This window comes from Lagopus muta, chromosome 3, assembly GCF_023343835.1.
Source record: "Lagopus muta isolate bLagMut1 chromosome 3, bLagMut1 primary, whole genome shotgun sequence".
NCBI classification, from domain to species: Eukaryota; Metazoa; Chordata; class Aves; order Galliformes; family Phasianidae; genus Lagopus; species Lagopus muta.
Genome location: NC_064435.1, coordinates 82,407,557 through 82,434,183, shown reverse-complemented (window position 1 = coordinate 82,434,183; position 26,627 = coordinate 82,407,557). Strand labels below are relative to the sequence as shown.

The 26,627-nt window shown below is 48.2% G+C and overlaps 1 protein-coding gene across 5 annotated transcripts in view; it reads right to left on the bottom strand.

The window, feature by feature from the left end:
- RREB1 (ras responsive element binding protein 1) overlaps nt 1–26,266 on the bottom strand; it is a 121,561-nt gene extending 95,295 nt beyond the window's left edge. For 3 of the 5 annotated variants that reach the window (XM_048940589.1, XM_048940587.1, XM_048940591.1), the window contains exon 1: nt 26,028–26,266. Coding sequence is in view for 2 of the 5 variants with exons in the window: in XM_048940587.1 (XP_048796544.1) it covers nt 26,028–26,067 (40 nt within the window). In the remaining 3 variants the exon portion in view is untranslated. Of the gene's footprint in view, nt 1–25,351; nt 25,628–26,027 lie in introns of those variants that run through there. The other 2 variants (XM_048940590.1, XM_048940588.1) reach the window with 1 other exon arrangement.
- Between the last annotated feature and the right edge of the window lie 361 nt (nt 26,267–26,627).

Here is a 26,627-nt window from a genome sequence, read left to right as displayed (position 1 = left end):
CTAAAAACCGTCTTTCCTGCTTTACACCTTGGAAAGTTTCCAGACAAGGCAAAAGTTTACACACATGTTCCCATTAAACTTGCCCTTAGTACTAAATCAATATATTTTAGAATTCAAATTCATAGAATCATGAAGGTTGGAGAAGTTCACTACGCTCATCTAGTCCAACCGCCCCCCCCATGCCCACTAACCATGTCCCTCAATGCCACATCCACGTTTCTTGGACGCCTCTAGTGACAGTGACTCAACCACCTCTCTGTGCAGCCTGTGCCACTGCCTCACCACTCCTTCTTTTTCCTGGTATCCAACCTGAACCTCCCCTGGCATAACTTACAGCCATTACCTCCATCCTATCGCTGTGACCTAGGAACAGAAGCTGACCTCCACCTCACTACAATCACCTTTCAGGGAGCTGCAGACAGTGATAATGCCTCACCTGAGCCTCCTCTTCTCCAGACTGAACACTGCCAGCTCAGCTGCTCCCCATAAGCCTTGTGCTCCAGACCCCTCATAGCTTCGCTGCCCTTCTCCGGACACACGCCAGGGCCTCAGTGTATTTCTTGTAGTGGGAGGCCCAAAATCAAACACAGTACTTGAAATGCTGATTACAGGGGGACGATCACCTTGCACATACGATTCAGTTTCTCTTCACAGACTTGCACAAAAGCTGCTAATACCACACATGACCTGCTCGTTAAGAAAGGCAGGGAGATTTTTTGTGTTATTCAGAGAGGGAGGAGAAATCACTTGGGCAGCGATGGAAGAACAAAAGTACAGTTAGAAAGAAAATTACGCACCGGCCTCCTGAAAAACTGTAAAGCTCTTTAAGGGAATCTTGTGAATAAGAGATGAACAAAGAATTTCTCAGATCTAGAAAATGTCTTCAATCCGAACACTGAGTCACAGGACACGAGCGTCCACATCACCTTACAAAAGAAAAATAAAAAAGAAATCCTGCCTTAAATGTGTCACTTTTAGCTGCTGTTTACTTTGTAGTGGTTTGTTGAAATCCCACAAATATTTAAGACCAAAACCACAGTCCATATTTTAAATTTAGACGAACTAGAGCAACTTCGAAGAGGCTGCAATTGCAAGCCCTCACCCACAGCTTCTCTCCTTCCATCACCCCTAGCACAGGGCTGATGCTGGACACGTGGCCACTGCTGGAGGAAGGACATGGGCCACAAGCAGTGCAGCCGCAGCAGTCTCCATCCACCAGCCTGCCCATCCTGCACCTTTCATCACGAGGCCCTGCTAACACCTGCAGTTAAAACTCAAAAGGCAGCAGCTACAGATTCCCTTCTTGTCTTTCTTTGCTCTCTCAGCTGATTCAAGTAGAATGAAGAAGAAAGGATTTGCCTCTCACACCGATGCTTCAGGTAGCAGCCTTGATTTAAATCAGCAGAAAATTCAGGAGAGAAAGGAGCCCGAAACTCCAGCTGGGTGTGCTGAACACCATGAACCTCACACCCCCACCCCACAAATGCTTAGCTGCTGAATGAGATTCTTCTCATTTCCTGCACTGAATCATCTGTGTCACCACAAAGATGAGATTTTCAACCGTGTGCACACGTTTCTGATTTGAGGGGCATGCAGCAGAGGGTGCTTCTCAAACTACTGTCAGATCATTCACATGCGGTTTGGATTTCTTTTGTGTTTGATGTGTCATTTGAGGAAATCTGTGTTTTTCCAGTGACTACAACCTCTCAATAATTTTATCTTCTAGGAAACATGCAGGTGAACACTGCTGCTTCTTTCTTTCGCAAAACGTTATTTGACTGGAGTTAGGAGGGACAGGATATGTTGATTTGCACAATTAAAAATAACTACAGAATTTGCCAACAGTTCAAGGGAAGTTTTTCTCTTCCTCTACTCTGCCCTGCTGAGGCCACATCTTAAGTTCTGGGTCCACATCTGGGCTCCTCGGTTCCAGAAAGGCAGGGAACTTCTAGAGAGAATCCAGTGGAGAGCCACCAAGATGGTGCATGGAACATCTCCCTTGTAAGAAAAGGCTGAGAGACCTGGGGCTGTTTGGCCTGGAGAAGACTGAGGGAGGATCATATCAATGCCTATGAATATCTGAAAGATAGAAGACGAGAGGATGGGGCCAGGCTCTTTTCAGCACTGTCCAGTGACACGACAAAGGGCAATGGGCAGAAACTGGAACACAGAAAGTTCCATTTGAACTTAAAAAAAAAAACCAACAACACAAAAACAACCTTTTTACTTTAAGGGTGACAGAGCACTGGCACAGGCTGTCCAGAAAGGCTGCAGAGTCTCCTTCTCTGGAGATGGTCAAGATCCACCTGAACACCTATCTGTGTAACGCACTGCAGGGAACCTGCCTTAGCAGGAGAATTGGACCTCTTGATCCCCCAAGGTCCCTTCCAAGCCCTACAACTCTTGATTCTGTGATCAGATGCTTCAACAAAGTTCACTGAGGTAGCTCACGTTCTTTTCAAAACTTTCACATCTCAACTTCAAATCATTTACTTAACTACAGTTTTCCCATTTTTATTGCTAAGCTGATCAACTATTTTTCATCACTACAGCAAATCACTTTGCAGCAAAACTAGCAGTGCTGCACCCCTCAGAAGCAGTAACAAAACATCCAAGCCACCCATTAGAAAGAAAGGTGAGGCAAACTGCTAAACCACACAGTTTCTTAGCCAACTCTTCTGATCAGGATGGCTTTGTATCACTGCTTCATGCAGACAGGGAGGGGAGGAAATCACAACCTCCTGTTGCCTGTGACTTCCTGCTGAAGTCAATGCAAGTTTCGTGGATCCTGGGCAGGAGCAGGTCTATATAAGGATACGACAGTGATAGCAGAGATCATACTTTGCTCGGGATTGGTCCAGGGCATAAAGAGTTCATGTTGCCCTGAGTACGAGCACAAAGAAAGCTGACAACCTCTGAGGATCCCACTAGAGCAGAGAAATACTAATGATGCACATCCTCCTCACAGAACACCCAACTTAGACAAAAGCCAAAGAACAAGAACCAGGTTTCTCACACAGACCTACTTTTTCCACCAAGTATCACCAATCTTCTCCACCATGTACTCTACTGAAGGAAAAATCTACCATCCTTTTGACCTTGGACTTGTTCATTTTCTCTGTCCCTCTCAGTACATGCTCTTTGCTAACCATTCAACATGCTGTGAGCCCTGATAAAAGTGGTTAATGTTTACTGAAACCGGTGTATGAACTGTACTAAACCTGATGGGGAAGAAGGCAAAGTTCTGCTAGCAGCATCCGTGACCAATTAAAAAGTTTGTTGTTTTTTTCTCCCCAACTTATCTCCCCTCTCCCCTATACTAAACAGACATGTCAGTAGATCAGCAGGCAGCACTGGGAGAGCACACTAAAATGCTTCTAATCCATCCACCTGGATGCTTAAAAGCAAGGCACTACTCTGAGAATCATATACGTAGAATGATGGAATGCAAGAATGCACAAAAGCAACGAAAGAACTGACTGCTGGGAGTTTCTCTCTGAGGATATGTATTTTATCGCCAAATAATCATTTTCCAAAACAATCTGAAAATCCACAAGTCCAGCAGAACTGCTAATATTCCCTTCCAGCTTTCCTTTTAGGAAGCTGATACATCTTCACTTGAGCAATATCTTCAATGCATCCTCTGATTTAAGTAACTGAAGAAACAGAATATTCCTACTGTAAACTGAAACAATAATGACCATTTGACCAGGATGTTTGGAAGATCTTACGTTTGCTGGCATCCCTAGTATTAACAAGTGTTTCAATGGCTGTATCTGTGTACTATTTATGGATAATGTTTTGTAATATAACCCAAATGCATGCATCGCCACTTAGCGAACTGAAATTTCCTGTCTTTTTTCCAATACCCAGTCCAGAGATCAACACCAAACAGCTTTTTCCTCCTTCCCACCATCTCTAGTGACAGTGGGATGCTCTCAGGTGTTTGAAGCCATTTTAATTTTGTTCTAGAGGGCAGCAACAGAGCCACAGTCACCTTGGAAACAAACATCACCCTCTGTTTGCAGAACAAACAATGGTACCTTTTCAGCCAGTGTGAGGCAGGCAGGGCAAGGGGCAGCCAAGCAATTCTGGGGCTTACAGGAGCGTTAACATATTGCATTCATTCACTGCGTCAAAAAATAGTTCAGCACGAGAAGCAAGCCTCTCTCAAAGTGGGAGCCTTTGGCTGAAAACCACAGACAAGTGCATAAGGCTAAGGAGGTCAAACACATCTCCCAGGTCAGCAGGGAGGCCTTCTCTCCAATTATTTTTTTGTTTTAATTGCCCTTGTGTTCCCCTCTCTCGTACACACAGAAGTGAGAAAAACTCACCTATTTAAACCGATCTTAGTCACAAAAAGTCTAGGGCTCAGCTTCCAAGTAGCGCTCACTGAAGTTTTCTCAGCGTGCCAAAATATTTCAGAGAACTATTTACCTGCACTTGTAGTGCTTTGTGCCTTGTGCATCAAGAGCCGTTTCCAGAAGCGTTCCTTGTGAAGCTAGCAGGAATCGCAGTTATACAGCATTTCAGGCCCTGTGTCCAAGTGCTCAAGCAGTTACATACCCCTCATTTCAAAGTCATTCCACCTTCAGAGAACCATGGACCACCTGACTGCTTTATAAACCAGACAATACTGGCTTAACAGTAACTTCTGAGTGGTTTCCTATCTGCAGGAGACTTTTTCCCCAGCTTCAAAATAAAGCCAAAACAAAACCAAGCCTTTTTACCTACTCTAAGCAGGAAAAAGAGCTAGATGTTTAGGGGTTCAAATTTTATTAGATTTAACACTCTCTCATCAAGTGCTTGCTCTTCTGGTCTGTCATAAGTGGAACATTTAAAAGAAGAAAGACTGAGGTATCACATAGGTATTTTAGTGCCTTCTACCCTTGCCACACTAACTAGCAAACTCCTAAATAGCTCTGAACAAACTGCCAGGAGCTCAGCTGCCCTTGTCATCTGTAAGGCCGCTCAGCAAAGCATTTCAAGGTACAATGCAATCATGCTGCCATTTAACTCGTGCATAGAATAGCATTCAGGTGTGCTGTGAAGGAGTGCCAGGCACAACACACCCATGTGAGAACTGCACCAAGGTGATGAGAGCTGCACAAAGGCAAAACAAAGCATCTCCTGGTTTAGATCCATAGATTTCAACATCACAAATATGAACATTTTTCCTATGGCCTTTGCTCATCTTGCACGGTGCACTTACCTTTATGAAAAAAAAAAAAGGGGGACAAATCATCTTAAATCATCTTATCTAGGCCATTAGAAAGGCTGGTGCTTGTCCTGCTAACTTAAGCAAGCTTGTCCATATGGGCAAGGCAGGTTCACTGAGAACTACCATCATGTTAGCTCAGTTGAGTCAGATTAACATTTCTAAAAATCCACCTTAACGTTCATTAAGACGCAGGTTAACGCATTAGATGGTCTCACACAGCCACAAGCACGGCTTCAGACACGGCAGGCTGTACCTGAGAGCATCAAGAGGGCTCTGTGTTTTTTTATTGCGTTCAGCTAACTCAGCTGACCTCACACAATTGAGACACACACCCTTTCTGCCTGTCAGGACAGGGGCCTCCTCTGTCTTTTGCTGCTGGGACAGGAGAAGTGAGGTAGGCGCAGAGGTGATTCACATGCAACCCGTCCTTCACTTACTGCTGGTGGGGGGAGGAGGAGGAGGGGAAAGCACGCAAGTGAAAAGCCACAGCTGCTCCAAGGCTACTCCAGTTTTACAGCACCCGATTTATGGAAAACAAAACAAGAACAGAAAAACGGGATTTAAACACCAGCAACCTGCAGGAATCATTATAAATGCCTCCCGCTCTGCCCAAAGACTAGCCTGGACTCCATCTGCCTTCAAGGCCAAGGAAGGAAACACTTAACTTGAACGGCAGCCAGGATTCACAGTCCACTTTCCAGCAGCTCGCACGGGGAGGGCTGTCCCTGCGGCAGGACAGCAGGTAGCACTTCTGTGCAGTTTCAACACCACTATTTGGGACTGCTGTGAGCACAGAAAGGGGGACACAGGGGTTCCTCCATCCCACAGTGCTGCTGCAGCACCTGGCAGCAACACCCAGCTCGCCGGGCTCCTTGTGCCGGGTGTGACGTGTGTGCAGCTCAGCAGGCAAGGCTGGAAGGCCTTCCTGCACTCTGAGATGCTGTGACTGTTTCAACAAGCATGTTCCTTGTTGCTTGGGCAAGGCTGTGAAAGCTTCCCAGCAAGGCCTGCAGCCAGGCCTCTGTCCCTTGCGTCAGGGCAAGCAGGAGCAGCAGTTGCTGCTGCCGCATGGCCGGCCCTTCCCTTCCCCTCCCTTCCCCCCGCACACCCGCCCCCACCCTCCAGGAGCTATCGCAAATCCCCAGGCTGCTCCGACTGCCAGCTGACATAACTGTTTAGTCAGCAAGCAGGCAGAGCAGCGTCCGGCCCCCTCCATCCTTCCCCGGCTCCTTCCCGTGGTACTTTCCACGCTGCCCGTCTGCAGAAACAATCTCTGTCCCTCCACAGCGAAGTGCTCTGGAAAGTTGGTCTCACTTCACCCATAGCCCACAAATTTGGGTTGTTCCTGTTGTCTCCGCCCTGGTGCATTCAGCCCCCTGGTGCAAGGAGATCCAGCATCAGGGCCGCTGCCAGCACCACTTCCTCCATTTGCTGCAAGATTGTGGCCAGGCAGCCCTGCACTGCGCAAGGGAAGTGCAGCCTAACAGCCGGGCCTCAGGCACCAAGTGCTCATCCTTCTCATCTCTCCAAGGTGACTTACAGACTTCACGGAAGTTGAGCGACCGTCTTCAAAGCAGACATGTGCGATCCTGGCCAGCACAAAGGCGGCACAACCAGCCCCTGCCTGCCTACTCAGGTCTACTTGACTGCAACAGTGCAGGTGGGTAACTGTACCTCTACAAAAAAAAAAGGAAACAGTGTCCCAGACAAGGCTGGAATAACCAAAAGCCCAGGCAAAAGGCAAGGAGTTGGTGCGAGATTATGCACTGCGTGGATGGCTGATGCTCCTCCAGCCCTACGTGCAGGAATGGTGGGCTCTGACTCCTCAGACACCGTGTCCACGCAGCATTCCAAGAACACCCACCTAACTGACTGCTTGTACAAAAAAACAGCTCTCACCTGGAAACCCTGCAGTGGGTCATCTCACCTCTCTTGTGCCATTCTGCTGGACATCCACATGCCCTGGAACACAGCTGTTCCCAGTGTCACGTTGTCAGACCGAGTCAATCTATGTTGGCTCATTTTGCAAAGTTTTCTCTTTTTCCAGGTGTAAGTAGGGGAGATTAAAGGTGTCATGATGCCATCCATAGTTTGTACAGAAACAACATAACCAACACTGAAATGACACTACCTGCACTGACATTCCAAAACTAAAACAACATCTGGCTTATACACGAGTCTGTTTCACTGATAACACTCAAGAGAGTGAAGCCTCTTCTTTCCTCCTCTCTTCCCCTTAAGAAATACACACATCCTCTTTTTCTTAATTCCTCCCAGCTGGGTATCAATGCAACTGAATCACAGAATCACAGAATCACAGAACTGACTATATTCACAGAACTGACTATAATTCATCTGATTACTAGACTGTAGAACAACTGAGGAAAGAGTTAGTGACCTTAGTTTCTCATATTTTGAGTATAAAGAATTACTGAAAGAAATAAACACCTCTGCAAATAGCCTCCAAATAATTAAGCGATGATGAAGACTGAAATCCCCTAGAGAAGAAAACCATTTTAAGCCCTGGACTCCTTAATTCACTCTTTCATGCTTCAGCGCTGAAACATCCCATTCTACACCGCGCTGCCTGCTGCCAAGAGATAGACAGCTGCAACATGCAGACACAAAAAGGAGGTGTCTTTTGGCTGCAGTTCTAGCTTTCTACAGGTCGCCCTGTTTTACACGCTGCTCCTTGGAAAAGTTTTAACTTCAGAAATCTAAAAACAAATGGACTATTGGAACTGATGACAGCTGCTGAATGAGCCTGGTCCAAATGTGAATATGCCACAAAGTCCCTTCACAGTTCATCTTCATTCGCAATACGGCAACTTTCTTGGAAATGTGCTGTTGCAGCACTTAGTTTGCCTTTAACATGAATGTATTCCTCATAAGAGAAGTTTGGACTCTGATAAAATCTCTGTCAGTCCTCACTGTTAGTTCAGCTCCACCAGTACAATCTCTCTGCAGTGACTGATACTCTGCTCCTGATCCTCTGTGCAAACTGACTTCCCCCACTAAAGACACCGCACCAACGTTGGCAAAGACGCGTGAGATTTGTACCAGCTCAGCCAGAACAAAACCTGGACCACAATCCGACATGATGAAACACGATTTCCTTACACAATATCAAGCGTAATTAAGAAAGATATTCTCTTATGATGGAAATGACTCTGGTAGCAGAAAGAACAGCCAAAGACGACACAATTTATAGAAGCAACAATTTTTTTGCACAGCTAATGCAATAGGGAGCTCTGTATCGATGCATGGTAAAGTGGGAAAAAGAAAGCAGCTTCACAGCTGAAACTCTCAAGCCTATTTGTACAAACAGCACGCAGTTTTGTGATTCCTGCACTGAGGGTAAGCACCTCCCAGCAGCTCTTCCTCTTTCCCCAGCTGCTCATTCCCACACTGGGAAAGCCTACAGTTTGCTTCCCTTTTAGCAACCAAAACAAAAGTTTGCAGGGTGTGACTGCTGTAAGACAGAAAAAATGGAAGAGGACTGTCGACTCAAACCATTTCCGTGATTTCACTTCCAGAGGAAAGCCCACAAACACTTGTATCAGCACCTCTGGAGAGGATGCGAGCTAGGAGTACATGGGCAGGAACGGACAGCTAGAGGTGAGGAGATAAATGATGGACAACAAAAACAGAAGCCCCTCCTTAAGCTGGTTTTGCCGTAGATTATAAACTGCTTCTTCATGCTGTGATGTCAAATGCGCACTCATGTTGCCAAGGAAATAATTCTGAGGTCACTAATTTGACACTAGTTTGTCACTAGCCGTTTAGTTATCCTGGCAAAGATGCACCAGAAAAGGGAAAGAGGGGAGGAAATACCTAAATATCAAAAGAGTCCTAAGAAAAAGGCAGCTTCAAAGAGATAACAAACATCACCGTGCAGATCTCTGCTGAGACTGTTCCCTCTGCATTGTTTGTAGTCACATACCTGGAAGAATACTTGCCTTGAAGTGGTGGGGGGGGGGGGGGGGAAGCATTAAACACCAATGGTGTTAAATACAATCTTTGAAGGCAAGTACCACAATGTACCTGAAAGACAGGGCCAAGTGGGAAAAGAAAAGGGGCAAAAGAGGGGAAAGTGACTCCATTTAACATAAGCCTATCACTCTTTCAGTGCCTTACTGATACCAGGTACAAAGATTCCCATGAACTGATAACAACCACGGAGTGGATGCTCACACTTACCTTCAGTGAAGCTGGAAGCCACATTGAAGATAAGAACGTACTAAAATTAAAAATAAAGCACCTTCCAGACATTTTTTTTAAAGGACTATGCAGTTCCTTCCACATTGCAACTCCAAGCCACTAAAGGTTTAAGGCCAGCAAGAGAAACAGAGCAGATGCAGTTCCTATACACCAAGACAGATAAAACAGACACAGCTAATGATCCCCCACCCATGGAGTAGAGCCTGGATTAGGCTCTGTGAGCGGGAATTAATCAACCCAGCACAGAGCTGCATGGATTCCAGGATCCAACCCAGCAAGCAACGCTTTCTAGTTCATCTGAGGTTGATTTGAGAAGCCAGGAAAGATAAACTGGCTAAAAGAAATTCTCCTTGGTCCTTCCACTTATCCTCCTGCCTCTCGCTTTGCTAGAAGATGTGGCCATTTCAATGGTTTGAGCACTGTGTTCAAGAAACACGCAGACGTGGCACTGAGGGACGTGGTTTAGAGGGCATGGTGGTGAAGGGTTGATGGTTGGATTAGATGATCTTAGTGGTCTTTTCCAACCTTAACGATTCTGGGATTGCAAGAAAACAATTATAATCAAAGTAACACAGACATGCTCTCCTGTTCGAATATATATGACTTCACACTGGCTTTCAGATTTTCCTGGTTTAACACCCAAGAGCAGAGAGGGCCTTGCAAAGTATATGTCACACTAGAGCTACGTTTCTCGGTCCTTATGGAACACTTTGGATACTATATTTAAATGTAGGATAGTAAATGCATACAGCAGCAGCGGAGCACTACAGGATGAGCTTCAAATTCAACAGTCAGAGCTACAAACACAGCCTCCTTTCTCTGAACAGATATGCTAGCTACTTCCAAACACAACATAAATCACAAGGCCCACAGAGCACAGGACTAAGTGCTCAACAGCTTGTTAGAATGGTTTTATACACAGCTACACTGAAAGATTATCATAATAAGCCAGCATTACATGATGAATAGGGTTTCTCACAAGATTGCTGTATTTCATAAATCTGGAGATGCTTAATAAAGGGAATATGTAACCTAGACAAATTCGATTTCTGGCTGTGAGATGCTTTCTTTACTGAAAGGTTTGAAATCACCATCGTCACCGTTCATATACCTGCAGTGAAGTTCTCAGTTCTGGCAAGCTGGAATAAAACTTCTTCACGAACTAAACGCAAATCAAGTAGCACGCATAATTTGGTACACAGGTTAAGTAAGGTAGGGCTTTAAAAGCCGTGGTTCCCTTTCAGGCTGTCAGTACTGAAGAATGTGCAGCACTTTACACAGAGAAAAGGGTTAGCATGACCTGATCTCAACCTCTCCTTTTTTACTTTCTACTTCAGAAGTGGCTGCATTTCAGTAGTAGTGGAGGCACAGATTTGCAAAGTGCCCTGGGAGCGATCTAACATAAGTAAACATGAGCAGTATGGTTAGCATAGAAGCAAAACTCTTCTGGTTGCAAAATGTTAAAACTGTCAGGTTCAGCAACAGGCGGCAATCCTACAGGTGGACAAGTAGGTTGGGAGATCATCAAAAGAAGGGGATAAGAATATAACAGTTACAGCAATAAGTAATTCACTTGAAGGAGCACAAAGCAACTCCTCTGACAGCTGCTGAGACCATGCAGACGGACAAATCCCAGCTACCGCCCCAAGTAAGCACTACAGCATCTGGACAAGGAGAACTTTTTGTGGCAAATACCCCCACAGCAGGATGAATTCCACTCACTAAAGTTTCAGATGTGCAGGGTACACTTCAGGCTGCCATCTGTAGGAATAAAAAGATACTTAGTGGAGGGATGCAGGGACACTACTCTTAGAAACCAGGAGTGTACGTGGGGAGGAAGGCAGAGAGCAAAGCATCATCTAAACAAGAAGCTCTCAAATTATCAGGATGGAAGCAACTGAGACAGATCTTAGAAGTCAGCACCTCCTGTCTGTTACGTGCCTGTACTGACACAGTTTCCCCCTCAAAAAGAACTGCTGAAGAAAAGAACCCTGGCAGCACCTGTAGATCTTCAAGCCTGTCCAAGTATATGTCTTACAGAAATAAATATGTAGGCAAATAAAGGACATTTGGCATGTGTCTGTGATAGATGATCACAAGGCAAACCGTAGCTTTCACAAGTGAGCAGCATAATCGAGAGCATGCAATAGCTTCTGCATAATCACTGACACTCAGATGGAGACTCTAGCATGGGAGGAAGGCCAGTGAGGTGACACAACAGAGATCCACACAGTTCTGAAATGAATGGAGGTCAGCAGTGATGCATTACTCATTATTTCCCACAGTCATAAATGGCATCAAGTGGAAGCATCCAATGGCAGGTTTAGAAAATTGGGTTTTTAATCCTTCTCCAACAAAGCACGTAGCTAAAAAGCAAAGCTCACCGCCACAACAGGCCAAGTGCCTGTGCAGGTTCAAAAAGCCAAGTTCAGGAGAAAGGATTCTTGAACCTAAATACCAAACTTCTTTAAAAATTCACTGCCTCAAGATTCCACAAGCTGTGCCTGGAAGACTACAACAGGAAAGCATCAACAACAGGAGTCCCTTTGCCACGCTCTATCTTGGTAAATCTCATCAGTTGGCATCCCGAGCTAGAGGGGATTCTGGACTAACTTGTTATCAGACACAAACAGGATTCCCTCCAGTTTTTAGTTTTGCAGGTGAATGCAGCGTGATCTCCTCCACAGGACTGAAAAACCTTCAGCCAAAGATCCAGAGGCATTTCTTCCAGCACCAGCACCAGCACCAGCTCGAAGAGGCATTCCCTGCTCTGACCCCAAGTTTCAGTGGAGAAGCAGGTACCAGGAACTGCTCATTCCAGGACAGGGCAGAGCTGGCGAAACATCGCTGGAACCGCAGCTTCAGCATTATTCAGGTCAGGATGAATCCAGAGGTTACCATACCACAGCTGTCTTCCCTGTCTGATGGCCAGAGGTTACTACGCTTGCAGCAGGGATGCGTCCAACAACAGAGATGCCCAGTTCAACACAACTGAATTCAAGCACAGCGAACTCTGAAGTGCAGCACACGGGCGGCACAAGACACATTCATCCTTCTGTCTTCTCATCTACACCATCCAAGCCCTTCACCTGGGGCCAGAGCAAGCACCAGGATGAGAAACCTCCAGAAACACTGAGGTCAATTCTACAGCAAACATTTGCTTAAGGTCCTCACCTAGGCAGCAAGCTTGGGCCTCTTATTTTCCAGAACTTATGTGAAGACCTTTGGGCAGGGATTGAGGTGAGAGACACGTCTGCAGACCACCTCCATCAGAAGATTCCAGCACAAAGCCAGGCCCCTTGTTGGTATGGCCACAGGCCATATTAACTTGTTGCCTTCAATATGCACCCAGCAGAGTTCAGGTCATGGATTTGTTGGAAGTTCATCGCTTATTCAAGCTTTTGTGTGAGGGGTCATTGCTGTCAAATTGTCTGCTTTCACAAGCACAAAAGCTCATGTTAAAATGTAAATACTTACAGGTGTTCCACCAGGCACTCAAGATGAAAGTCAGAGCAAATATATTAGCCCTAGCTGTATTTTACCACGCTGTAGTACTTGAAAGTCATCTGTTTGTGAACCAGGGGTTTTATGTGGGTTCATCTGCCTAGACAGGAAGCGTGATCTAATGGTGAAGACACAGCACTGAATATACAGCATTTGGGTTCTTTTGCTGACTCTGTTACTGTCTCTGTCACCTTCATTAAACGTATTTTTCATGCCATTGTCTGGATTGAAAAGAACACAAGCAGATGCTTATTCTGTCTCATACAACTGCTGTGACCCTGTGTCATTTCTGCTAATTACTCCAAGAATACCCAAATGACATAGGAAATGTTAATGCAACCTGTAAGTTAACCTGAGTTAACAAAGAGCATCGGCCATATAAAAGAGCACGAAGTCCTTCCCAAATGCCTGTGCTACGCTGTTTGTTTTTCAGGACAGACTCTCTGCAACTTATTATTACTTCGGCCTTGATGGAGACAGTGTTTTGCACATTCAGCTTTGCAACAAGCCTGGATAGGCTGGCTTCCCCCTGTCAACTGTATTGGTGCACTGGATAGCCCTTGTAAGCCATTCAAATGCAACTTCTGTGCAGGTGTAATGCCACAATACGAGCAGCAAGACTGAGCTGGCACAGCTCTACTGGGAAAATCAACTCCCCAACTGTGGGAAGAAGCAAAGCCAATGGAGACAGCAATCACCACGTCACCCTGAAATCCAGTTTCACGTCCAGTTCAACCTTGTTCTGTGATTGAGCAGCACAGTTCTGGAAAAGCTGGTATCCTCTTCCCTCAGCATTTCAAACCACATGTTGTGACTTTAGGAGACTGCACGAATGCTAAATCAGGAGTCGTCGTCTACAGCCTGAGAGCAACTTGCATTCACTTCATTACCAATCACAGGAAATTTTGCACCGTGAATCTCACGTCTGGGAGGTCAAACAGCCCCACAGCCCTCACTCAGAGAGCCTTTCACCATCAGGGATTCTTGCTATTAACACACAAGGAAAGACAGCTTCAGTAAACCACACCAGCGGTGCGGGTGCCATCTCTGCAACAGCAAAGGGGAGCGGAAGGGAGCTGCCAGCAGCAGTGTGATTGATGTGCACTCCCCTCCCCTGCTCAAGTAATGGCAGGAGGGAAAAAGAGCACACGCAGGACTGCAACCTGCCATATCTCATTCAGCATCCCGAGGCAAGCCAGATACTTCTCAAACACAGCGCGATGTTTGAAAGTACGATCTGCCACAGTATGGCAACTTCTCAGAGACAACACGGGACTGAGAGAAGGGAATGGCACTGATGTATTTATCCAACAGCACCCAACTGTTCCCAGCCACGTTTCTCTTGAAAGAAAAAAGCAAGCAAGCAGCAAACACTGCAGACACGCACAAACCTTACAGTGTTTCTCCTTTCTGCTTCTTGCTTTTGGTAACTTGCTCTACTTCTACGCATTTCTCCTAACTCTCACTCGCCCATGCAAAACATTCCCATCCCTACAGAAAGCAGAGGTCTGTTTCAGAGAGAAAAAAAAAAAAGAAAAAAAAAAGAAAAAAAAAGAAAAGGCAGTAATGTTTTTTACACCCTGCCTTCTCCTCTTACTGCAGCTCCCAGCTGTGCCCCCCGGCCCCCCGCATGCGGTGCGGGCTTTAAGGAGCGCTGGTTCTGCTGACATCAGTGAGGCTCCGGGGGCCATCCCAGCAGCTGCTGCTGCTCCTGTTGGTGGCGGCGAGCCAAGGCGCTGCTCTGCCGTTTGGTGATGTTCCCTCCTGCTGGCTGCCCCCCTCCCACCCACACGTCTGCAGGGTGGGGCGAGGTGGTCACTGGCAGCCTCTCTGAGGAGACCGAAGCAAAAAAAAAAAAAGAGCAGCTTTCATTTCCAGACTCCGGTCCAGAAGTGACTTCTGACAGCCATGCTGGGAGGTGAAGGAACGGCACTTCTCCTTCCCGGATGGCTGAGGCCCACATTGCCCTTAGGACTTTGCCACCTAAAGGAGAGAAATGCACGCTCTTTCTCTCCCCACTCTTCCCAGAGCCCCGCTCTGTACAGCTGTTGCCCTGTCTTAAACCAGACCCCATCCTCAGAGGCAGCTGTTCCCCAGCCAAATGCTGACAGCAGAGCAGCAGAGCTCGCCCAAGAGCACGACTTGTGTGCAAGCCATCTTCCAGCAGCAGCGGAGGGGCTGCACTGCAGCCCTTTCTCCTTCCCTCTGCCACTCCCTTGCCAAGGCAGTGTGAGCTGTGCCAGGGCACCCTTTGGCCCAGCTGACCCCACAGGCACAAGATTTCAGCAGCCAGCAATCCCAGCAGCGGGGAGCATCCCTGCGCTGAGCTGCAGCCAGATTCGGGGAGAAGAAAGGTGGCAGCCAACTTCGCGAACGCCCTGAGAGCCTGCAGCTCAGACCCCATGTCAAGATTAGGAAAGTATGCACACATGAGCTGCCCCAGCGCTTGGCTTTAACTCTTGCAGGCACTGTGTGTGGATGGAGTTGGATCTCAGAGCCACTGCTGTCACCGCGTCTCCTCCAAGCCGGCCCCTCTCAGGCCACGAGAGCAGCCGCACGGCCTCGAGCTGAGCAGTGCTTTCTCAAGTAGGTCAGAAACCGAAGCCAGTGAGACGCGCTCTGAGCTGCAGCTCACATGGGTTAAAGATTCTGGCTTGTGTCATGAATACTTTTTCTGCAAGTTAAACACAGGCCCCAGTCCTGAAACACTTCCCTTCGCTTCACCCATGCCAGTATTTTGACTTAAATGGAACAACCTCCTTAAGTAGAATTATATCTATGTTTGAAGTGTCTGCAGGATCAGCGCTTGGCATGATCCACGCTTGCCTCCGACGTACACGCACACCAGCACATTTTAAACATACCTGAAGAGCCACTAGGATGAGCTGTGCTACGATGGAGAAAAAAAAAGAAAGATGGTAAGTCCCTGCACAGCAAATGTTCTATCTTTGTGTGTGGTAGGATGGCTCCTTGGGACAGGAGAAGTAGGGATGTCTAAAGGCTACAGCTGGAAGCAAGAGGAGGGATCCCAACCCTTGGTTTGGCTGCGCAAAGCTGAGCCTCAAAGCTGAACAGACACGTACACCATCAGCCCCAGAAACAATTTTAGGTGTCACTTGTGATTTTTTTTTTCTAAATTATTATTCCTTAGAAGATGTACATCTAAGTGCAGCAAAGTCAGCAGTCCTAAGCTGCAAAGAAACCTTCTTCAGCCAAGAAACCAAACCATCACCTTCCTCTCACGTACCCCGAACAAACACAGCAGATACCAGCACGAGTTCCTCTGGAACAAACCAGTCAAATTCATTCAAATTTTCACAGAGTGCAGCAGGGCAAAACTCATTCCTGTTCCCAGAGCTTATTACAGAAACATGACTAAACATGCTCAGCAGCCCAATGTGATAGGATGCATCCATTTGCTGATGCCAGACGAAGATGCATGTCTCTTACACATGGCACCGCTCTCAGAGGCTGCTTTCAAAAGATGTTTTGAAAAGCGACCTGCTGCGTACATTCTTAACAAGTCATAGTATCACCGGCTGTGCGAGTGTTTGACCTCTACTTGCTATGTGCTGCGGACAAAAATCTGACATCAGCTTATTCCAACCTTAGCAACACCAAAGTGCTCCTACAGAGCTGACAGCAACAGGCTACTGCAATGCACCCACGTCGCCCAGACGGACCCCCAGCGTGCTGAAAATGCAACCAGTTTGGTACGTGAGCCACGTGTTTTAAATTTGGGTCGGTTTAATCCAAGTACGAAACCTGATTAAAATGGGAGTCTTCTCTGGAGGTCTAATTTCTAGCTGTTTCCATTACTCCATACGCTTCCATGTTGTATAAACATAACAAATGATACATACATCACTGTTGGGGTGACTTAAGAATCCAGTTTAAAGCTACAATGCAAGTCACTCAAGGAGGAGAATTAGATTATGTTCTGAACAGCAAGAGCCAGCAACCGCACTTCATTTCACTGTTGGGAACACGATGTATCAAGGGGGTGATTCCTTTCTATTCACAGTTTCTTCTTCTAGTTTCTGTATTTCAGAATCCTAAAATTTGCCATTTCTATATACCGATGCATAGATAAAATGAAAGAAAAGGACGTGGTCTGGTTGCGATGCCTTAAGACAAGTATTAAATTGAAGAGAATTTTGCTTTTAAACCAAGCAATACACCATCTCCTGAATATATACTTGCACCACTATCTAGAAAACAATCCTGAATCTTTGTCCCTCGTGTGCAGTCCATGCACTTATGATGAGAGCCTTCTGAATTCTGCCTTGCAACCAAAGCCCTCAGTCTGTAGGCAGACACCCCAGCAGCAGCAGTGCAGGCTCCCAGCATGCCTCAACCTTGATATCTGGAAAGCCTCCGCTAGGGCGTAAGAAGATAGTTACAATTAAACATTTATACTGAGGTAGTGCTGAGCAGGTCAGTTCCACAGTGTGTTAGGTGGCTTTTCAAAACTCGGTAATTGAATGCTGATCCCTGCCCCGAAGAGTTTACAGTGTAGGAAATCAAAGCGTAACACTTGGCATATCTGTATACCAGGAATTAAACAAAGACCACCACTTTGAGGGTCTCTGGACTACGCAGCTCATATAAACATCCATTACCAGAAATAGTGGAAATTTTTAAATCAGCACCCTGGACTTTCCTAACACACATCTGTGCTACTGAGTTGTGTCTGAAGTACCCGCCGGGACAGCAAACACAGTGTGCAGTCTGTGCAGCGTGCTGACATCTTCTTGCTCAGTGTAAATCATTTTTGGCCCAAATACCTTTTAGCGATCATTCTGAAAAGAAAGCCAGTGAGCACACAAACAGAAGCACTTACTGCATGCAAGTCACACGACTGAGGCAGCGCTGGCAAGAAGGGCTGCCAATGCACCCAGTCACAAGCCAGGCATCAGCAGCTCCTCCTGCACAAGGTCACTTGAGGCTCCCGGCCGACCCCAGGGAGGCACCAGCACACACTGGCTATTGGGCCAACTGCAGCCCCAGGCAAGCCCGTGGCATTCCCAATCTACTGACCCACATCTTTTCCTATGGAGATCGAGAGTTACGCAAGGCTGTAAACAAAAACTCTGCCCCCAAACACGCAGGGGCCGTCTGCCCCACATGCATCCTCGGGGAAAATTCTCCACATTCCCCTTTTCCTGGGGGGAAGGATAGGCCTGGGAAGGACAAGTCTCCTCCCTCTCATCAGGGGAATGCATTCACGAAAACTAAGGCATAGCCTCTACAATTTAGAAAAGGGATGCAGCAGTGCCCATGCTGTTTCGGTGATGTCCAAACCCAAGATAGAAGAGAGTTTCACCAAACAAGCTATTATAGCTCAGTTTGCTGTTTATCCTAAAATAGATGCACTGATTTTGTAAGTACACCTGTAGGAATTTCGAGCACCAGAACAATACAAAGGCACTATTAGTATTTCAGCTTTTTAAAGTTTCCTGGCATCTTTCATGCTGTGAATGCTCGGGAGCTTTCAGCTATATATACCCCACATAAAACCTTCATCCAGTGAAATCTGAAAGAGCATTGATTCGAATGAAGCCATGTTTTCCACCTCCACATGCTATTTACACATCTATTGATTTATTAAACACGTCAAAGCAGCCAGAATGAGACACAATCTTTGTTCAGCTTGGCCCGCTTGATAGTTCTGCCAGCACCCCAACTTTCATTTGCTGACTGTTGAGCGTTAAAGATGAGAAACCTTAACACTTACACCAATCTTTCTTTTTTTTGGTCTTGGGAACCATGGAAAATCCTCAGTCGCTAGATTTAAAGAGCTTACATGTTCCAGGAGCTTTGAAAGCAGAGCCTGGGAATGGCTTGAGGTGTCTCTTTTTCCATGAGCTGCTGAGCTCATGGAATCCACCAGTTTTTTCCTGCGGAGTTCACAATGGGCATGGCTTGTTCCCAGGGTAACTGGCATCCATGGGGAGGTGCAGATCACCTCACCCACCCCCAGGAAGTGGAGACAGACCTCCCACGAAGCGCAGGTAACGCTGACACAAAAATAACCAGTTCTTCACAATTTAAAGAAAAGCAGTTTCCAACAATAACCCACATTTACACCAGGGAATTAGGAGCACGGTGATACGGCTCTCAGCCATTGCACAACACGGCAGTCAGGCTCCTGCCAGTTCAAGTACTGCTAAGAGACCTTCCTGAGCAGAAAAGCCATCTATCTGCTGTGAAAGCTGGACGTTGAGCCAAGACCTGTTCCACAAGCTGCCCAGGACCACAGTTTTGAAACTCACTTGGAAACTGGTAAGTTGTACTGACGCCTGGTTGGATCACCTGATAAGGAAGAACCATCAGCACCTGCAGCTGTTAGAAAAAGAGGCCAAAAGAAATACATTCTCCAAGTCAAGGCACAAGTTGTATCTTCATTGAGAAGCACTTGTCATTGCACTCACACTTCTTCCCCTGGAACGTACAGAGAAATCTCATAAAAGGGAGCCTTTAGTAACACAGCTACATCTCTCCCACAGCATGCAGTTCCACTCTCTGGACCAGCAGTGTTTCACCTGAAAAGCAACCCTCCTCCCACAGCTCTCCTTCCTCCTGTCCAAAAACATCAGGACCTATAGAATGCAAAATATTTGTGCTGCACTGCAAGTTGATGTGAACATCAATTCAGGATATCTTCAAGCTTTTGGAAATAAAGAGGGGACAAAGCTGGCAAGTGCATGCACAAGATGCCCCAGCCACCTGTTGTCCTCAATACACACACAGCTTCATCACCACCAGGAAAAAAGCACACACACAGGAAGAATAGCACACTGGTATTCACACCCTGGTGCTTCACGTCTGCTGAGAGATGATTTTAATCATCTGAATTTAATTTGATGAAGAAAACACATTCTGTGTAGTGAACAAGGAACTTAAGCTAGGCTCTTTTCCCTGCCCAAAGCTGCAAGTGGACCAAATTAAAAGTGACGTTGCTCCCTAAAGGAAATGAAAGGAAGTACTGCTACTTAATGTGCAAAATGCAAAGCAGTTCTCCCTTGTCCAAGCAGCAGCGATAGCAGTGTGAAGGAGCACGGCCTCAACACAGGAATGGAATTTATTGCTGTGATGCAAGTACTCCAAGCAGAACACTCCCAGGCACTGATACATCTGCACACTGACATCACCTGCTGTATGGAACGGGACTAACAGGGGCTCTCACTCAAACCAGCTAATCGCACACGATAAAAGAAAGGCAGCCATGCTTCAACGTGAGCATTTTCTTCCCCTCATCTTTAGGGAACAGGCATATACCTAAATTAACAAAAAAAAACGCTTGTCAGCGGTTGATCATCCTGTTTTCCAAGGATGGATGATGCTGACAACCCATTCCTACAACACCTACAAGCAAGGTTGCACTGTATCAAGAAGGCATGTGCTCTAGCACCTGTTAAAATCTCCACCAGAAGATGACAACAGGAGAAGTCTTTCATTTACCAGGGACTGGCACCTCCATTATTCACCACACCACACATTTATTTTCAGAGGCAAATTAGCAAGTCACCCAGGCACACCGGCAGAGAAGGCATCTCTAAGATGCTTAACTTTTTACTTAAAAAGTGACTTAGAAGTCAGAAATTCATTCTTCCAAGCTGACAGCAATTGAACTGTCAAGTCCTTCAGCCACAGAGTGAAAGCAGCTCACCCAACACTTTCTGAGGGCTCCACACAAAGTAACATCCCTTGTGCAAACAGATCTTTACAGAAACACCAGACACCAGGAGATGCCTTCTTCAAAGGCAAAAGTGGCCATCAAGATCCTAAGATTAAACATATGAGATTAAATCGGTAAATAAACACAAAACGTTTTTCTTTTGTCGAGGAAGGTTAGATGCAGGAAAACGATGGAATTTCAAAGTTGCATTCCAGGTGCAGCAAAGGAGATGGCCATCAAGGTGTTAAAGGCCCCTCTCCCTAATGGTCCTTGGAATACCTGTTTCAGTCCAGGAGCCTAACAACGCCCCTGGGGGATTCTGGCAGCTTTTCTTTTCCCTCCCTCAAGCATCTCTGTGGATGGCCAGGGCTCTTCAGGTGAATCCTGCTGCTAAAACAGCTGCCTTTCTCTGCATCTTTAAAGAGGCATTCATTTAAAGAGTCCCTTAGCATTACTTAGTTGAATCACTCTGAATAAACAGTCTCCACCCATCAACTCCTTCTTTTGTGTAAAGCACCTATTCAAAGGCAGCCACCTTTATTGATTGCTAGGCTGGCCAACCTGAAAGCAGAAATACCACCATGAAAAAAAAAAGCACAACAGGATATACAGCAGGGCACTCGTGCTATTTCTAAAGGAAGCACGGGTCCAGGTGTTGCTCAGTCGCATCAGACAATTCATCTCTGTCTGCAGCAAGTATCTGAGACACAGCTGTGAGCCAGGATCCCACTGACTATCCTCCCTTTTGTCCAGGCCCTTTTCCTTGTTCTGACCCTTTCCCACCGTTGCAAGAGAGCAGCACAAGACAAGCCAGCCATCCGACACGAAGCCACAGCATATGCTCCAACTGGCAATTATTGGCACTTGTAACATTTCATCACAAAACATCAGCAGGAGCTGTAAGCAAGTTTTGTCACCCTGCTGGGACTGAGACAGGAAGGGGAAAGAGAATGGGATGCTCTGGTGCTGCTGCCCCACACTGACTGCCACGTCCCGGGCCCTCAGGGCTGCAATAGGGACAGCCGGAGGGAGGGAAGGACTGCAGGTGGGAAAATGCCACAGCTGGCAGACATCAAAGATGAGCCACCAGAGCTCTTGCACTGAAAAGCAAAGAGGCAACGCTCCTGAAATTCCTGTTCAGAAGTACCCCAGAGCCAGACCAGCACTTCCCATCCCAACCTCACCTATTTTCATTTGTAATGGAACACTGATAACCAAACCTGACCCGGCAAAGCTCTCCAAGCCCCAGGCCCTTCCCAGCCCTACACAGGCAGCCCACTTTTTGGAAACCTCTCCCAGGTGATGCAGTGAGGGTACCTAAGCCCTGCATGTAGAGATGCTCCTAAATGGAAGGCGGGGGGGAGGGGGGAAGCTCCCACAGCTGCTTTTTTACGTAGGATATTAAAAACCAACCAACACACACAGAAAGGATTCCTCTTATGCCTCCCCAAAGAAAATCTGCGTTAAGTTCTGAACAACAACTTGACAGGTCAGATCTCTCACCCAGTAGCAAGCAACTCGCTGTCTGTCATTTCAAAGCGCAACTCTTCTCACCCCCAGAGTTTACTTTTGCTCCTCCAGATCCTTTTCCAAAGAGTTGCAGGGTACCTGAGCACTACATCCGCGACGAAGCTGCACTCAGAGGAACGCGAAACAGCTCCTGGCTCCTTTCCAAGGTGCCAAATACTCTTGAAGAAAGCGCATTTTAAAGCTGTAATCCCACACTTTGCTCGGATTCAGAAAGGAAGTAAAGGAAAAAGACACGGAGCAACAGGCGTTCCCACTGCCGCTGCACGCAGCGCTGCCATCCCCCTCCGAGGACAATTACCTCCAAGACAGAAAGCACCAGGTCTGCGAGGCGGCCGGCTCACGCTGCTAGCGCGGCCCAACAATGTGCTCATTTTACAACAGCCTGCATTGCACTGGAAGCAAGCAGGCATGATTTCACATGTTGCAAGAGTGTACACCTAAAACACACATTTCCAAACCCAGGCATCATCCATCAAAAAGCTAAAAGGGGCTTTTTCTGCACGCGCACGGAGTTGAGCCTAACAGGATTTACTTGTTTTCTGCCCGTTCCTGGGGAGCCTCCGCAGTCCCTGCAGGCTGCTATCCAACATGCATCAGATGCTCCTGGAGAAGTGAGCAGCAGATAACTCCGCAAGGACATTTGCAAAGGGCAGAGAGAGCCCAATCCTGGTCACATTTAGGCATACTGAGAAGGGTGGAATTACTTCTGTGCCTGGATAACTTGACTGCTCGACACAGTCCTCAGGAAAGCCTTCTTCATGCTTCTAAGTAATTTCTGCCCAATGTCTGGCTATCTAAAATTTGTATTTGAAGTCAATCAAAAAAACCATTGCAACTTAAAAAGTGAATCCCTTACAAAAACACTCAGGTTAATTTTAGCATCCTTCTGTTTAGCTGCTTAGCAACACTTATCCTATGACCTTCTAAGCACCACCTACTTTTACAAGGGATAATGAATATAACCAAAGGGATTTATCTATATGTTTTTAATCTATACGATGCAAGTCCACAAACAGGTTATACTTCAATAAGAAATCCTACTGAAAGCAATCCAAGCTGCATTTCTGCCTAAGAAGAAACTTTTGTTGGCTAAAGCCAAGCTATTGTTACGGTTGCAGTGCAACTTCAATGCAGACAAAGCGATAACATCCTTAAGGACCGAGAGAAGCAGGACACACGGCGGTGTCTGTTTGCCTTGGGAAACAACTGCACTTGCATTCAGTACCGAAGATTACGGATATTACTCAAAGATCATTAAGACACTTGGCTTGCCCAGTTTTGAAACATCAAGCCTCTCCTGCACCCTCAAAATCACAACACGAAGGGCAGGGGGGCAGTACGTGTTGCAAGGTATTAAGGACGGCTGCACAACCTGCTGGAGCTGAGTCAGAGCTCCTGCTCCAACATCCGCACAGCCCAGCTCTGGGTGAGGGAACGCCAGCAGACACCCTGCTGCTTTCTGCCTTAAAACACATATTTTTTAGGGTCACTACTTATGGAAGGCAATGGGAAATAGTGGCTAGGAAAACAATCACTACTGCTGGACAAACAACAGTTTGACAACTACCAGCTTCCTGCAAAGTAGAATCAGAATCTTAGAATGGCCTGGGTTGAAAAGGACCACAACGATCATCTTGTTTCAACCCCCCTGCTGTGTGCAGCGGCGTCAACCACCAGACCAGGCTGCCCAGAGCCACATCCAGCCTGGGATTCTGAGCAGAGAAGGAAAGTAAAAGGAAAGGTTTGAGCTGTCCTCTGCACTGTATCCAGAGGACAGTGCGTTTCCAACCACTGATGCAGTGCTGTCCAGGGGTGGGATGCCGGCAGCAGGAAGGTGGTGCAGCAAAAGGGCTGCATCCCACCAGCAGGTGAGGGCAGCCCTGGTCCTTGGGGCTGATGGATGATGGGCTCCTGCTGCTCCTAGGTTTCTAACAAACAAAAGGGCCCATTCTTCCCTGCACATACCTAACACCCGTTAAGGCTAATGGGCATTATGCAGGCACACCAAGAGAAGACTGTATACCCCTAAATCTTCAAAGGGAAAATTAGAACCTAAAACAAATATGGCTGGCCTGACCCTGAGTCACCGCATCCCTCTCACTCACGCTGACCCGGCGGAAAACAGGAACTGCGGTAACAAAACGCAGGGCTCGTTTCAGACCTCGATGCAACAGCCTCAGCCACCCTAACAGCTGTGAGCTGCGTGCTGCAGGGTGACAAGACGGCCTTAGTTAGCAACTGCTCCTGTTGTTAATAAGCAGAGTTTTTTTCCCCAAGGCAGAGCGCTGGAATGGCAGCGCACACCGTGTGCTGCCCCAAACTCGGCCGTAGGACTCTGTTCTCCATGGCGAGGTGCAGGCAGGCAAAAAAGAGTTGGGATGGCACTGCTGTTCCCCACTCGCTCCGAATGCAGCTTGCCGCAGGCAGGATGCTGGCAGCTCGGGGAAGCAGCAGGGCATCAGCGGTTGGGCCTGGTGGTCTGAGGAGGGCTCAGCTCCCCCCACCAGGATGCAGCTGAGAGGTGGGACAGGGGGAAAAGTTTAGAAAAGAATAACAAGAAATGAAAAATACAGAAAAAGAAGAAGAAAAAAAAAAGCTGCGTGTGTGCAGAGGAGAGGTGGAGGGAGAAGCAGAGGGAGAAGAAGCCAGAGGAAACTTATCTGCGACATGACAAAGTTCAATCCACCGCCCTCCCTCCTCTGCTCGCAGAAAAAAAACCCAGTTGCAGCATCTCGCTGCCCGCGGCCCTACTCTGCCCGACAACAGCGCGGCCCCTCCTCGCCGGGGCTCGGCACGGGACCCCTCCGTGTCCCACAACGCGTGGCTCCGGGGACACCGTGGGAGGGCGGCGGAGGGAGGCTGAGGAGGCGCTGCCCCAAAACTTTGTCTCGGGTTGGGTCGGAGGAACGGGACCCTCCCGGCTCGGATGCGGCCCCGCTCCGCACAAAGGCGGCGGAGGGCGGGGGGACACCCTGCCGTCTTAACGTCCCTCTCCCCGGGAGGTGGGGGGGCGAGGGGGGAAAGGACACGCACGTCCCCGATGGGGGGGGGGGGGGGGGGGAGGAAAAGGAAGAGGAGAAAAGAAAGAAAAAAAAGCAAAAAAAAGAGCGAGAGAGGAGGGAGAAGGGAGGCGCGGGGGGGGTGGGGAGGAGGGAGGGAGGGGGACGGAAAGTTGTGGGGGGGGGATGCGGTACCTGCGGAGGGCCGCCTGCATCCCGGCCTCCTCGCTGCGGCCTCCGGGCGGGCCCCGGGGAGAAGTTAAAGGGCTGCGGGCCGGGGGCTGCCGGCGCCGGGCTACGAGAGGTGGCTTCCTCGCAGCCCCATCCCAATCGCGGCGCTGGCTGGTTAAAAATAAACTTTGCAGCGGGAGGGGGGGATGATCTGGCCGGATTCCTGAGCTCAGACGGTTTAATATGGATGAGCATCAGGTCCCGAAGGCAGAACGCCGCGGCCGGTGCCGCTGGTTGGTAGAAAGTCTGCAACAGGGAAGGGGAAAAAAAAAAAAAAAAAAAAAAAAAAAAAAAAGCCAGGAGCCGCGGAGGGAGGAGAGGAGAGGGAGGAGCGGGGGAAGGGAAGAGGGAGGCTGCACGAACTCATCATCATCTCCACCGCTGGCAGCCAAACTTTTTTCCTCCCCTTTTTTTTAAAAGGAAACTTTTCCTTCCCCCCCGACAAGCGCTTGCAAATTCGCACCACCGCGAGCTGCTCCCTCCCCACCCCCCCGCACACCCGAAGGGGGGGGAGAAGGAAAAAAAAAAAAAGAAGAAAAGTTTATTTTCCTCCTCTCCACTCCTGCTCTCCTCTCGTCTCCTCGCCGCCGGGGAGCAGCGGGCGGGGAGCGCCGCGTTGCGCGCGGCCCGCGGTACTTACGGCGCACTTTGCTGGGGCTGGGCTGCTTGCGCCGCGACATGCCGCCGGGATGGGCGCCGGGGGCAGCGCGCCCGCCGGGGAGCCACGAACTTGTTCCGGAAAAAGGAATCAAAATGGCGTTTCTGGGGATGTGCAAAGTTCATCAACTCCGCGCTAACTTCCCGTCCTCCGCGCCTCCCCGCAGGGGAGCGATGGGCGCGCTTCGGGACCCCACCGCGCCGCGCTGCGCGGCCGCCCCCGCCCCCGGCCCGCCCCCGCGCTGCCCCGCGCGGCCCGATAAGGACCGCATCACGTGGCGGCCGGCTCCCTCCCGGGGACGCGCCGCCGTCGCCGCCTGGGGCGCGGAGCATCCCGGCCCGGCCCGCGGGGTGCCCCGGGCAGGGGGGAGCCGCTGCCGCGCGGCTCTCGGCGGGGCCCCCCCGCACCTCGCCAGGTGACGGCCGCCGCCGCCAGGCAGCTCCCGGGCACGGCCGGCTGCCTGCCGTCCCCTTTTTCTTTACTTTTTACCTCACGGAGTGCTCATCCTGCACGTTTGTGGGTCCCCGCGGGGGTCAGGAGTCTCTCAGATGAAACAAAACAGGCTGAACAAAACCTCATTCC